This window comes from Plectropomus leopardus, chromosome 20 (assembly GCF_026936395.1).
Source record: "Plectropomus leopardus strain MGB_pleo_1.0 chromosome 20, ASM2693639v1, whole genome shotgun sequence".
Classification (NCBI taxonomy): domain Eukaryota; kingdom Metazoa; phylum Chordata; class Actinopteri; order Perciformes; family Serranidae; genus Plectropomus; species Plectropomus leopardus.
The window spans coordinates 10,171,652-10,185,466 of record NC_142195.1 but is presented as its reverse complement, the minus strand read 5'-3'; the positions used below and the strand labels follow the sequence as shown (position 1 = coordinate 10,185,466).

The following is a 13,815-nucleotide window of genomic DNA, read 5'->3' as shown; positions in this document are numbered from 1 at the left end:
CTCAGAGAAAAACAATTCAGAATTTTATATCAAATTTGCGTTTATTGTTTTGTAACATCCTATTAAAACAAGTTAAAAAGTAACAGTTGGAGGCAGAGGATTTGCAGTATAAAGTTTATTGACAGTTGACATGTGCCTGTTATAAACTGTCTGCTGGACTTTGTGGTTTCACTGTTTCTAATGTGATGTGCACGCTGCCTGAAGCTCCTATTGTATAAATTGTTTACGTAACTTGATTGTTAATGATGTTCCAGAAACAAATTGTATGACATTTGTGTGTTTGTATTATTATTATTATTATTATTATTATTATTATTATTATTATTATTATTATTATTATTATGTACTGTCTTTGGGCCTAAAGTACAGAACTTACAGAATTTCTGCCATTTTTAACAATTATTTTTCAGTACAAAGAATACAGTTGTATGTGGAAAATGCAAGCACTTTAATCTTCTGGTTAGGTAAGTACATTTTATTAATTTTACATAGTCACAAGTAAACTCAGTGTTGTACATTAAAAATGCATTTAGCAATAAGAAACATTTGGAAGAAAAGTATTCTTTGTGAAATATAACATTGTAAAATACATTTTGAATCCTTTGAAAATATGTCTATTTTGCCCAAATTTGTAATTATTATTGGTAATTGTAATTTTTGTTTTCAGAAAATTCAATTCATATTTAATCTACATTATTGCACAACATGGAATCAAAAATATCTGACTGTTTTTAATCATTTAAGTTTTATTTGGTTACTGTAGGTTGTAATTTGGCAAATGAGACAAGAGGTCAAGTGTTTGTCATCTGTGTTTTTACTGCTTTCAGTCTTTGGACCCTGGACGGATGCTGAAAAGAGGAGAACCAAAGAGAAGATGCTCAGAGGTTTGATTTCTGGGAGTTGGAGCACATCACACACACACGCTGCAGGTTCAGAGGAGTTTGGGGAAAAACTTTTTAGGATGTGTAGGAACACACCTTAAGAGGTGAACGCAGAAAAATAAAAATGGACAGAAGACAGAGGATGCTTCTGCAGCTGCTCAGCTTTGCTGCTTTTCTTGCTTGTGGTGAGTCACTTTTTGATCACATTTTTTGTTATGCTCTTTACTACTTAATCCCTGAGAATGAAATCTGCCACAGTATTAACCTGAGCCTTCATTTGTAAATCCTGAAAATAAAAACAAGTGTATTTAGAACATTAAAAAATGTGTACTAAACGTTTATTTAAATTACTTATTCCCTCTGCAATGTTTTGTGTCATAAATTAGGGCTGGGTAATATATCAATATTATATCTATTGTAATATAAGACTACATATTATCTTAGATTTTGGATATTGAAGTGTTGTCTTTCCCTGGTTTTAAATGCTGCATTACAGAAAAGTGATGTAATTTTCTGAACTCACCAGCTGTTTTATTATTTTTACTTTACCAACTTATTCATTTTATCCACATGAAAGATGATTATTTATCAAAAATCTCATTGTGTAAATAGTTTGTGAAAGCACTGATAGTCAACCCTACGATATTGTACCAATATTGATATCAAGGTTTTTGGTCAAAAAATATTGTGTTATTCGAACTTCTCCATATCACCCAGCCCTAATATGAATTACATAAATCAGAAGTGTATGGACAATGTGATGTGCAGACCCAATATAGAAAGGAGACTGTATGAACCAGAATCTTGTTGCATAAAAATGTTGATTAGGCAAGTAACAAAACAATGGATTGAAAAAAAAAATTGTCGATTGATTTTTAACAGTGAAAATCAAAAAGGCTCCGATATTTTATATTTTATTCAGTAGTAATTAGAGCAGTATATTAACTTACAGATATCACAGATGAAGCGTTACTTCAATTTTTTTTCTTCATAATCTATACAAGTAATAGTCTGCTTATGAGAACAAAGTAATAAAAAGATTTATTGTTCAACAGACTTCCAAAACTTTTAAAGCTTAGCTGTTGAACTATTTTTCAGACAAGGCAGTTTTATTTCTGCAGCACATTTCATACAACAGGGCAATTCAAAGTGCTTTACAGAGCAATAAAGTACAGATAGTAAAACATAATAAAGGATTAAGATTTACGAGACAGTCAATCTTAGTTGCTACCACATCTTTTTGTCATAAACTATAATAAAATCCGTGGTCACCAATGCTGAAGGGCTTCATGTTTTAGTCTTTTAAAGACTGAGAGCAGGTTTTTGGTGTCTGATGTTTATTAGGACATTTTTTCGGCGGAAATATTTTGACTTTCCATCGGTGGAGGTTTTCTTGTGGTCTTTTGACCCATAACTGACCCGTGCAAAACATGTGATTCTATAGTGTCTTGTTTTTTACGTTGTTAAAGTCAAACATTACCCAAAGATTTGTATGAGTTGACTAACTGGACTGTGGATCTGTCATGGGACTTTTATGACTGATGGCCATTGAGATGATTCACTAACTTATGAAAGCTCACATCAACTGGGACACTTTTTTACTTATCAACCATGAAATGTAATCTCAGTACTTTTATTGTGCTGACTCAGATGTATTTCCATTACGATTTCCGAGTAATGATGCATCAATTCGACACAAGTGCGAATTTTTTGAAAGCAATCAAATAAAATCTTTAAATAACATAGAATTGTGATGAACAGACCCCTGTGTGTAACATTCAAGCTACATCTTAGTGTTTGACGGTGCAGTGAAACCAAAATGACTTTTTAGTTAAGTAATGACCCTTTTATTGTAAATTATTTTACTATTCAGTGTGTGATGTTTTGTTTATATACGTAACAGTATGTTGTATTGTTGTTTTTCAGCACATTGCCAGTGTCAGCAGGGCTGGAGGGAGCATGAGAATAAATGTTACTTATTTTCAACTAATTTAAAGTCTTGGAGTGAAGCTAATGCATATTGTTTGGAGCAGAACAGCAACCTGATGAGCATCCAGGACATCAGTGAGAGGGTGAGATGATGCACGCAAGCTTCCGAAAATAAGATTTGATAAAACTCTTCACACCCTGGGATCATTTATTTTTAATGTCTTATTTCTAGCTGTGGGTGAGGACACAGATCGGCACAGAGATCTACTGGATTGGCCTGAATGACCAAGTTACAGAAGGCGTCTGGGAGTGGAGTGATGGAAGTCCGTATATACCCTACATAGAGTATGTAATGCTGTTCCAACATCCGAAAAAGAAGTAAACACATCCAAACATCAATACATGTGTGATAACTGCATGCTTAGGGAAGTATTTTTACTGAACATCCAAAAACGACTTGTCTCCTGTTGCAGGTACTGGATGCCAGGTCAGCCTGATAACTGGGGTGATGAACCCGGGGAGGACTGCGGTCAGGTGGTAGGATCCAGCTTTGGACGCTGGAATGACGAGCCCTGCGGTATTAAAAGGAAATACATCTGCAAGCACTTGAACCGTAAGTCCTCCAACCAGAGTCCATACTGTTTTAGATTTTAATTTGTAAAGCTACAAACGCTTAAAACGCCTGTTAGGTTTCTTCTTTTCTTTCTTTCCTTTTTACCCTTTCAATCATAAGTTCTAAAGCAGGGATACCCAAATTGCTCTGACTGGGGGGCCAGTTAACTAGAGAAATATTAATAATATTTATCAGTTTATATAATAAATAAATTGACTCTTTTTGACCCGTCAGTGTCTGCTGTACACAGGGCTGTCTCTTGAATTCAAGGACATTTAGAGCTTAACACAGACTGTGAGATTCTCCCTGGCACTTTATGTAAAGAGACTCTATTTTGATGCTTTTTTATGCATTTCTAGCTGATCCAAAAAGGTTTTAAAAGAGTTTTTTTTAGCTTAAAAAATGTTCTCAACAAGTGAGGGAGCACTTTATCCTTCAGTTTATCCAAAAAAAAAATCCAAATCCTCACATTTTGAGATACATGGTTTTCATATGTTTCATACGTTTTTGTAATTTTTTCAAGACATTTTTGGGCATTTCTCCTTTTTCTCTTTTAATGGATGCCATGGTGCGCACGCTTAACCCGGTGAGTTACCAGCCACTGTACATTTTAAACACATTTTCTTTTCTTCTCTTTAGCGGATCCTGCCCCACAGTGTGACTTGGCGAACGGCTGGAACCCGCACGGCTCCAACTGCTACAAGCTGAAGGCAGACACCCGTAAGAGTTGGGTGGCAGCGAGACATGACTGCGTGCAGGAGGGAGGAGACCTGGTGTCCATTACCTCAGCAGCCGAAGAGCAGTATGTCACAGGAACGATGGACGAATCGTGGCTCGATCTCTGGATCGGACTTTCCACACTGGTGAGAGGAATATTGTGTGGCATTAAATTAAGAAGCCCACCTGCCACCTTGATATCTAACCCTCTGAAACCTGGGTCACCTTGATATCTTTCCAAAAAATGAGGTGAAGGCAAGAAGCAATTTAAGAAGAAATGACTCAAAAATTTGCAAGAAACTAGTAAAAAGTAGAAATAGATAACCTGAACATGAGCAAATAAATAAATAGATAAATGGGAAAGTAAAAAAAAAAAAAAAAACCCAAAACTGTGAAAAATTAATAATAATAACTAATAATTTTGAAACATAATTTTAATTATTTAAGATAATTGTAAATATAGCTCCATTGACATTTTTTACCAACCTTAAAAATAATTTTCCAAATCTACTAATTTATTGTAATTTGAAGGACATTTTTTGTCAATCAAACCAATTAGCTCATGGTTAAAAGTATAGTAATAAATACTCGTGAAAGGAGTCCAAATGCAGCACAAAAAGCGATTTCGATCCAGGTTTCAAAGGGTAAATATTAGATAGAAATACCAGGTATATAATAGTGAAGTTGAGCTTTGTTTTTCTAGAAATGCAACAAGATTTCATGTCAAGTTGAGGCTGGAAACACTCAGTACGCGTGGTCTGATGCTACTTCACTGGGGTACACAAACTGGGGCAACGGCGAACCTGCTGGGTAAGATATCAGATTGTTTACATGTCATTGAAATTTAAATATTAATTTGTGCAAACATGGTTTTAACACGTGTTCTCCATCAGAGACACACAGACCGGCTCATGTGCCGCAATCATCAAAGACTCCTCAGAGGAGTTTGGGAAATGGAGATCACATGTGTGCAGATATGAGCGTCCTTACATGTGTAAACGGCCTATCAACAGTAAGGATAACACGATATCTCTTATTTTCAGTACAACAGCATAACAGTATTGTTTAGATTCTTCTCCCTCTAACCTTTTGCTGTTGTTCCTCTAAAACTCCCCTCCAGCCATCTGCCCTCCTGGCTGGCAGAGCTTCGCTGGCAGTTGTTACTGGATGGTCAGTAATATCAATCTGTTGACCACCTGGCACGAGGCTTTCACCAAGTGCAACGATTTAGGGGCCAACCTGCTGATCATAGACAGGTAAGACGTGACCACATTGGCAGCATTTCGCTTTTTAAAGTTTGTAACAGTGGATTTGTTTAGAGTAAATAATGAATAAATAAGTCTTTAACACAATCATTAATATAATAAGTCATAAGAAAGCACAAACATTTCTTTGATTTTCTGTTAAAGATGGACACACTCATACTCACAGGCCTCAATTTCTATGTCATGTCACAGCACTGACCTTAATGAAACCTCTATGGAAGTTAGAGCAATAAGTTATACAGAGTTGATGATTTTAAGTTGTATAAGTTAAATATTCAAATGATTAATGTGTTGTTGTTTTTTTTATCAAATGATCCTCAAGTCTCGTGGAAGAACCTGTGAAAAACTCATTTATAAAAAAATACTTCACCCATAAAATAACCATTTTTAGATCAATTATTCACCTGGCTGTTGGATTGGCAGAGACAACTTTGTTTTTATCTCGAATATTATTATTATTATTATTGTTGTTGTTATTGTTATTATTATTATTGTTATTATTGTTATTATTGTTATTATTATTATTATATCTCGCTCTTTAGCTGCTAAATGCTCCATAAGTCCACAAAAAATATTTTTTCCATTTGTAGGTGGGTTGGCAGTGTATTGTAGGTATATCTGAGCTTCTTCACTTGAAAGAGCTGCTTACTGTGGGCAGAAAAAAACATAACAGTGAGCTAAAAGAGGCTAAAAAGCTGAGCTGGACTGCGGGAGCACAGTGAAAGTCTCACCATGTCTGCCATTTGTGTCCCATTCCTCGTATACAGTCAAGAAGAACAGTTCTTTATAAACGGGAACCTGCCAGACTTTCACCACGTGGACATTCCCGATATCTGGATCGGTTTATCAGGTAATCTACACACTGTATGTTTCGATGTTTACTGTGAGGCGATAAAATGTCTTTTCAATATATGAGATTTGTGAAAACACTTTCTGTTCATGTTGTGGTTTGTAACATCACCAGATAAGGACCAGGACGGGCAATTCAGATGGGTAGATAAAACCCAGATTACGTTTAATAACTTTGGCCCTGGTTGGCCCACCAACACCAACGGCTTCTGGGACTGTGGACAAATCTTCACAGGTGAACTGACACTTCAGTATGTTTTAGCTGAGGCTGGCATTGCAAGACCAACATCAGTTCATGTTCTCCTCCAGGAAATTATGAGGGAAAATGGGAAACAACCAACTGCTTCAAGAGCCTGGGCTACATTTGTGAGATGAAAGGCGGACAGAATCCTAAACCAACTTCAACTCCTGGTCAGTCAGCGCTCATGTTCCCTCCTCACAGACGGTCGAGTTAAACCTTTGGTAATAACTGTGAGACTTTTTTTTTTAATCCAGATTTCCACTGTGATGCTGGATATTTGTTGTACGGGGACTTCTGCTATCACTTTGAGACTGAGTCAGTGAAAAACTGGCATGATGCTGAGGCTCACTGTAACAAAGAGCAGGCTCACCTGGCCAGCTTCCACTCACAGGAGGAACTGAGCTTCTTAACCGGTGAGAAATCACTCCAGTTCATCCAGTTATCCAGAAATAATTCAGGAAATGATATGGATGATGTCAGCCTAAATATTATCTAAATATTACTGTCTATTCTCTGCAGCTCACATGCCCGGGGAAGCCTGGGTGGGTTTGAATGATATCAGTGTTGAAAACCAGTGGATATACACCGACGGAACTCCTGCAGTGAGTGATAAAGCCCTGTACAGATAGTTTTTTTAATGATTATTAACATCCCCTTAGCTTTTGCATTGCAGCAATTATTCTTTCTGGGGGGTCTGCAAACTTACATGTTGAAAATACAAAAATAAACATTCACACAACATAACATAATATACTAACATAACACATCAAAAACACATCTGCTATAAATAAGACAGTAACAGTTGACATAGTTTACACAGCAGAGAGAAAATAGACCGGCTCCGACTGAATCCATCACGATATAACAGATAAGTATCATCATTAACACACAACAGAATGCCCAGGAAACATTTACACACCAAAGAATACTCATTATTTATTTATTAAGTTATTTATTTATTTATTTATTTATTTAAGAAGTGCAATTTTAGCAGTGTCTTAAAGCCAAATATGTTATTTTGCTGTGTAATATGATGTGGAAGTAAATTCCATCCCTGTTTGGGTAGTATATTCATGTACATTTAACTGATCTGGTTGTAAATTTTGGTAAAGTAGAACAACCTCCAGCAGCGTGCCTTGTTAAATAATTGTTTAACTGCACTAATGGACATTTAAAAAAAAAAAAAAAAAAAAAAAACATGAATGGAGTCTCTGCTGTTATGACTAATGAAAACCATCAGTGAGTACAGAAATATTTTTGTCACGTCAAACCAAGAGAGACATTGATGCATTTAAATGACATTCTACAACCAAATTCAACTCCCAGCCGAGATTGTGATGCGCGTAACTTGAGAAACAATTTCAGTTTGACGTAAAGAAATTAGATAATCATGGGATGCTCGAAACGATCCTATTCTTTCGTCAGTGTTCCACGATGGAGAAACACTGCAGCACGACTGTGAAGCTGCTCATGATAAAGCAACATTTTTATTTTTATTTTTATTTTTTGGACCACAGGATCTCCTCCCATGGGGGCCTAACCAGCCAGACAACTGGAATGAGAATGAGGACTGTGCGCACCTCACAGGGATGACTCACTCTCATCCTGGGACACTCAATGATATTTACTGCACTTACACAAAGGAGTTTATCTGCAAAAAAGGTCTCATACATTTAACGTCTTTTATTCATATGCCTTTTGTGTTATAAGCGTACTGTATCTTATACTTCTTCTTTGCAACGGTTTCTTAATAGCCAAAGGACAAGGACCTCCTCCTCAGCCCCCAACATCTGGACCAGGTTAACTTAATGCTACACTGATCAGTTCACCTCAAGCATGAATAGTATTAGTATGAGTCTTGATATGAGCATATCTGAACTCTTGTTTGTAACAGGGTGGAATGAGAAATGTGGCTCTTGGATGGCCGACCCTTTTAACGACTTCTGCTACCTGTTTAACTACCTGTCAATGAGGACGTGGGCAGAGGCCCGAGCTGACTGTGTCAACCAGGGAGGAGACCTCGTCAGTATCACCGACCCGTTCGAACAGGCCTTCATACAAGGTGTGACCTTCACATCTTTAAGTGATTTTTCTTCTATTTTTGCTCATTTCCCGATTGTACTTATTTCTATGATTGTTTATAATTGTTTGGTGGAGGCGCTGACGGGCTTTCTCCACCAGTGTTGTGATGTTGTAGGACCATGACAGAGAGGTCCTGGGTGATATGGACACCGAGGTATTTAAAGTTGCCCACCCTCTCCACCTGGGCCCCATTTATGCTGAGTGGGTGGTCGCTCCTCTGCTGTATCAACTCTTTGCTGACATTCAGCCTGAGCTTGTTCACTTGGTACCAGTCCACGAGGTGGTTGATCTGACCAACAGGCTGTCTCATCGTTGTCGGAGATCAGGCCCACTACCCACTGAAAATCACCAGTGGTTGTAGTGAAGCTTGACTCAGCTTATTTTGTATTTTGTTGTTTCCTCTCAGGTGTGATCCAGCTGAGTCCCGTGGGTATCTCTCTGTGGATGGGCGGTCATGACTCCATCACTGAAGGCGGCTGGGAGTGGATAGACGGCTCTCCTTTCAGATACATCCGCTGGAGTGCAGGTTATTTAAAACCAGAAATGATCTGTATGATTTCTGTGTGAAACAAAACATTTGAGATTAATTTTCTTGCAAAAAAAAAAAAAGACAACTGAATTCCCTTTCTTCGTTTGACTTTAAAGGTAACCCAGACAACTATTTTGGTGAAGACTGTCTGTCTATACTGATTAACGACGGCTACTGGAACGACGACAACTGTGGCAACAAAAGAGGATACATCTGCAAGCGGAAAGGTGAGACACATTGCTTTATTTATTGTTGACACTTGAAGCAGAAGACAATACTAAGTGTTGATACATAGCTGTAATGCTCATGTTTTCTCATTCAGGAAACTTGCCGGTGCCTCCTCCACCTCATGACGGTAACATTACCTCACTATATGACACAGCTTTCTGCACAGTGAATTCAACAAAACAAAAAATATACATTTGTTATGATCAGTTGTATTTGCACTACAGCTGTAATGACTCAAAACAGTCAAAAATTAAAGTAAACACTTGATGTGCGGCTCCTTCCTGCTGCAGGTTTCATGACGGCACTGGTGTGCCAGGGCTCCACTGCTGTTCTTCACTGCCCACCTGAAAGTGTCATTAACATCCAGTCAGCTTTCTATGGACGAAAGAGTGATGACATCTGTCCACACCTGGGTGAATCAGGAGGTGCCGCATTGTTTATTTCTCTGTATTCGTAAATAAAAATGCCTCTTATTTTCTGTATCTGCACTTTCCTGAGAGTATGTTTTTTTTCTTTCCCGTCAGTCACATCACATCAATATCTTAATATTGATCAATGTTTAACCAAAAGATAAAACGCTTCTCTGCAGGTGAATGCACGGTGGATGGTATCCTTCCTTACTACAGAAAGCGCTGTGACAACCATCCCTTCTGTTTTACTTACGCCCATACGGAGGTTGACCCCTGTCCCACAGTTTCCAAATACCTGAAGATCGTCTACAGCTGCGAACAAAAAGGTGAGCTCTTCTTCTTCTTTGGATCATTTCAGCAGTTTAAAATCCAATCTGCACGTTCCCTGGTGTAACACAAAATGCCCCTGACTTGTGACTGTGTTTTGTGATGTGGCTGCTCACAGTGTGTCTGCACGGCCTGGGTGTCGAGGACGGGAACATCACAGACTCTCAGCTCTCTGCCTCGTCCTCCATCGGTTTCTTCACTCCCAACAAAGCCCGTCTGAATGGAAATTCCTGCTGGATGCCTTCGGGAAGCGGTACGTACCAACCCAACATTCACACATGTGAAATCAAATTTGAATTCATGGTTAAAGTTACAGTTGGTCACTTTTATTAAGAAGAATTTTTATGGGGTGCCCCGTAGCTCACCTGGTAGAGCGGGCGCCCATGTACAAAAGCTATGTCATTGCCACAGTGGCCGTGGGTTCGATTCTACCCTTGGCTCTTTGCAGCATGTCAACCCCACCCCTCCATAATGCTATCAGTCCTATCAAACAAAAGCAAAATCCCCCAAAAAATAATCTTAAAAAATAATAATAATTTTTGTCATAAAAAAAAAAAAAGTGGCTTTATTTTGACAGGGCGGCACGGTGGCTTTGTGGTTAGCACTGTTGCCTCACAGCAAGAGGGTCCCTGGTTCAAATCCCAGTTGGAACAGGGTTCAGTCCGTGCAGGGCCCTTCTGTGCAGAGTTTGCATGTTCTGCGTGGGTTTTCTCCAGGGTCTCCAGCTTCCTCCCACAGTCCAAAGACATGCAGCTCCGGTTGATTGGTGACTCTAAATTGCCCTTAAATACAGAAAAAGACTGACTGACTTTATCCTGACAGTAGTACATGTTAGTTTTCTGCGAGTGGTGGCAGTGTTTCATGTACTACTGCCAAGACACAGTGATTTTAAAATAATTTTTTTTTTTTAAATTATCATCAAACATATGACAAAATGTATTTTTTAAATACATTTAAAGATGAAAGCAGACTCACAGTAATCTTAATGCAAAGGCATTCTCACAGTAATCTTAATATCTTATGTCTTCTCCTCAGCAACCTCAAGCTGGATCGAGGTAAACCTGGGCCAGCCCAGAAAAGTGACAGGCATAGTAATCCAGGGTTGCCCTCAAAATGACCACTGGCTCACCAAATTTAAGATCCAGTACAGTATGAACAGAACAAAGTGGAATGACTACACTGTTGACGGGCCGGTGAGTGAGCAGAGATGGGCTGAGCTTTACTAAAAGGCCAAGACGTTTGTGTTCACAACCAAACTGTGATGATGGAGAGCAGGTTGTCATTTTGGATTTTCCTCATTTTCCAGTTTTTCCCAGGCTCATCAGACAGAGACAGTCCTGTAACTCAGCTGCTGGGAACACCTGTGTCAGCTCAGTACGTCCGCATCCTGCCTGTGGAGTTCAGTGGTCAGGCCGGCCTTCGCTTTGACGTCTTAGGTTGCACACCGGACTGTAAGAAAAACACTAATCAGTGCTACAAATCTTTATATATATAAAAAAAATCTGTCATAATCTGCTGTGATACTATTACAAACACTGATCCAAATGAAAAAATATGGCTCAACAGATGCAATCACATGCGCCAGTAAGCCCAACTTCAACTTTGCCAATGATAAAATGACGTGAGTGAAACCTAAAATATTATAACACACATATTGATGTACTCTACACTACATGATTTTTTTTCTGTTCTGTGCATTAACATTTTTTGTGTTATCCGTTCATCACTGAAGCAACCTATTCTTTGTCTTTCAGTGTTCATTGTCCAGCACGCTGTGCCAATGCTGATTACAGAGTGTATGGCACTTCAATATACCGTGGGGTATGTTCAGGGTTCCTGCCGGTCTTAAAAAGTTTTAAAAGGCATTCATTTTATTAATCCAAAAAAAGGCTTTAATGGGTATTAAAAAGTTTAAGATCAATCTTTCAAACGTCTTAAAATAAGACATTTGAAGTAGGATTTTATGATTTTTTTTTTTAAAACACACATCATACATATACATCATCAAATCTCAAAATTATTGAAAATATGTATTTTTAAAAAATAATTTTCTGAATTTATTATTAGGCAGATCAGAATAGAGAAACCAACAACACTCATATGCATTTACCACATCCAATTAATTATGAATATTATTATTATTATGAAAAACTTTTTTTCATGGCAAACCAAACTTTAATTTACTTTAATAACATAATTATGTTCATTGTTTTCCATGTGTTTCACTCTAGAAAGATTTAAAAAAAAAAAAAATTTTATAACATTTGAAGTAGATCATCTAACTTTTTAACCTGACCAAAAAAATAATGTTTTATGGTTGAAGTAAACATTTGGGCAAAATTGTCCCTAATAGGTAATTGATGACGCTTGTGTTTTTTTCCCTCAGTTATGGTTATTGTAAAATTGGTCTTAAATTTTACTTTGAGTGGCAATAAAAAAAGTCCTAAATCTAACTCGTCTTAAGCTGTAGGGACCCTGATGTTGTGTGTCTTATCTGTAACACAACTTCCGTACATGTTGAGGAAAGACTTTTTTGAAAACTAAATAAATAAATTCTTCGTCTCCTCTAACAGGACTCGAATATCTGTGCTGCGGCGATCCATGCTGGAGTGGTATCAAACGAGATGGGAGGAGACTGTACTCTGTTGAAAGTTGCAGGACAGAACTTCTACGCCGGCTCCACCAGGAATGGCATCACCTCAAGACAGTAAGTAGCTGAGCTTTAAACTGAACCTCAAATCCTGGGAGGCTTACTCAATAACATTTATTTTTTCTTCAGATACAATGGAAACTACGCTGTCTCCTACACTTTTGCTGATGGCGGTGAGTTGAGAAGCATTTATAATCCCTTTAAATTCATGTCTTTCTCCTGAGCAGGCAATTGTTCAAAGATTATTTGCGTCTGACGCCTTGAGCAGGTGCATTTTTCAGTTACTATGATTGCACTCTCCCACAGAGCTGAGGTGTTCGGGACCAGACTGGTATGAGTTTGGAGACTTCTGCTACAAACCTTTTGGAGACAAAAAGACATGGCATGATGCCCAGGACACCTGCAGGGCTCTGGGCGCCGACCTCGTATCCATCCTCTCGATGACGGAGCAGAGCTGGCTCGAGAGCTACCTGTACATGGGTATGGATGTAGAAAAATTAGAGGTGAAAGCTGGTCAAGAAAATGAAAAAAAGGGGGTTGAAGGACAAGGTTTAGGTAACACTTTAAACACTGTTAACTTTGGTTTAAGATTGATAAAATATCATATGATCCTCAATTAGTTTGGTAAAGTGTCAATTTTTAGCAAAACTGAGATATGGCTCAAATAACGTGACCCTTGGTAGGGATGAATCATATTTTTATGACCAGAAATGAGTCCACAGGTGTGATAACTGAGAAATGGATGAATTCTACATGTGTAAATCCAATGGTGGAAGAAGTATTCAGTTCCTTTATTCAAGTAAAAATAGTAATATTTTTTACTAATATATTATTTAGAAAAGTATATTGTGTTCAGAAAAATCAAATCTAAAAAAAATGACAACAGGCAAATACACACAAAACACACACACACACACAATAAAACCAAAAACACCCCAAAATTAAAAATAATTCCATAAATAAATAAAATGGAATTTAAAAAATTCAAAATTGGAAATGACCTAAATATTTATGAAAACAGCTGTCAATAAATTTTCTGTCAGATGGCGAATTGAATAATCAACTAATTGTCTTAGCTGGACTTGTTCAAACTG

The 13,815-nt window shown here is 37.8% G+C and overlaps 1 protein-coding gene across 1 annotated transcript in view; it reads left to right on the top strand.

Annotated features, from left to right (window-relative positions):
- The first annotated feature begins 854 nt into the window (after positions 1 to 854).
- LOC121960076 (uncharacterized) overlaps positions 855 to 13,815 on the top strand; it is a 26,518-nt gene continuing 13,557 nt past the window's right edge. Inside the window, exons 1-29 of the mRNA XM_088070637.1 lie at positions 855 to 1,066; positions 2,808 to 2,953; positions 3,043 to 3,155; positions 3,284 to 3,423; positions 4,063 to 4,286; positions 4,844 to 4,950; positions 5,034 to 5,152; positions 5,261 to 5,396; positions 6,173 to 6,255; positions 6,370 to 6,489; positions 6,564 to 6,665; positions 6,750 to 6,908; positions 7,015 to 7,097; positions 8,013 to 8,157; positions 8,250 to 8,294; positions 8,390 to 8,557; positions 8,984 to 9,103; positions 9,223 to 9,333; positions 9,429 to 9,461; positions 9,625 to 9,759; positions 9,924 to 10,070; positions 10,190 to 10,324; positions 11,107 to 11,264; positions 11,378 to 11,522; positions 11,638 to 11,692; positions 11,826 to 11,892; positions 12,645 to 12,778; positions 12,851 to 12,894; positions 13,028 to 13,201. Coding sequence (XP_087926763.1) covers positions 1,006 to 1,066; positions 2,808 to 2,953; positions 3,043 to 3,155; positions 3,284 to 3,423; positions 4,063 to 4,286; positions 4,844 to 4,950; positions 5,034 to 5,152; positions 5,261 to 5,396; positions 6,173 to 6,255; positions 6,370 to 6,489; positions 6,564 to 6,665; positions 6,750 to 6,908; positions 7,015 to 7,097; positions 8,013 to 8,157; positions 8,250 to 8,294; positions 8,390 to 8,557; positions 8,984 to 9,103; positions 9,223 to 9,333; positions 9,429 to 9,461; positions 9,625 to 9,759; positions 9,924 to 10,070; positions 10,190 to 10,324; positions 11,107 to 11,264; positions 11,378 to 11,522; positions 11,638 to 11,692; positions 11,826 to 11,892; positions 12,645 to 12,778; positions 12,851 to 12,894; positions 13,028 to 13,201 — 3,409 coding nt within the window. The 5' untranslated portion in view covers positions 855 to 1,005. The remainder of the gene's footprint in view (positions 1,067 to 2,807; positions 2,954 to 3,042; positions 3,156 to 3,283; positions 3,424 to 4,062; positions 4,287 to 4,843; positions 4,951 to 5,033; positions 5,153 to 5,260; positions 5,397 to 6,172; positions 6,256 to 6,369; positions 6,490 to 6,563; positions 6,666 to 6,749; positions 6,909 to 7,014; positions 7,098 to 8,012; positions 8,158 to 8,249; positions 8,295 to 8,389; positions 8,558 to 8,983; positions 9,104 to 9,222; positions 9,334 to 9,428; positions 9,462 to 9,624; positions 9,760 to 9,923; positions 10,071 to 10,189; positions 10,325 to 11,106; positions 11,265 to 11,377; positions 11,523 to 11,637; positions 11,693 to 11,825; positions 11,893 to 12,644; positions 12,779 to 12,850; positions 12,895 to 13,027; positions 13,202 to 13,815) is intronic.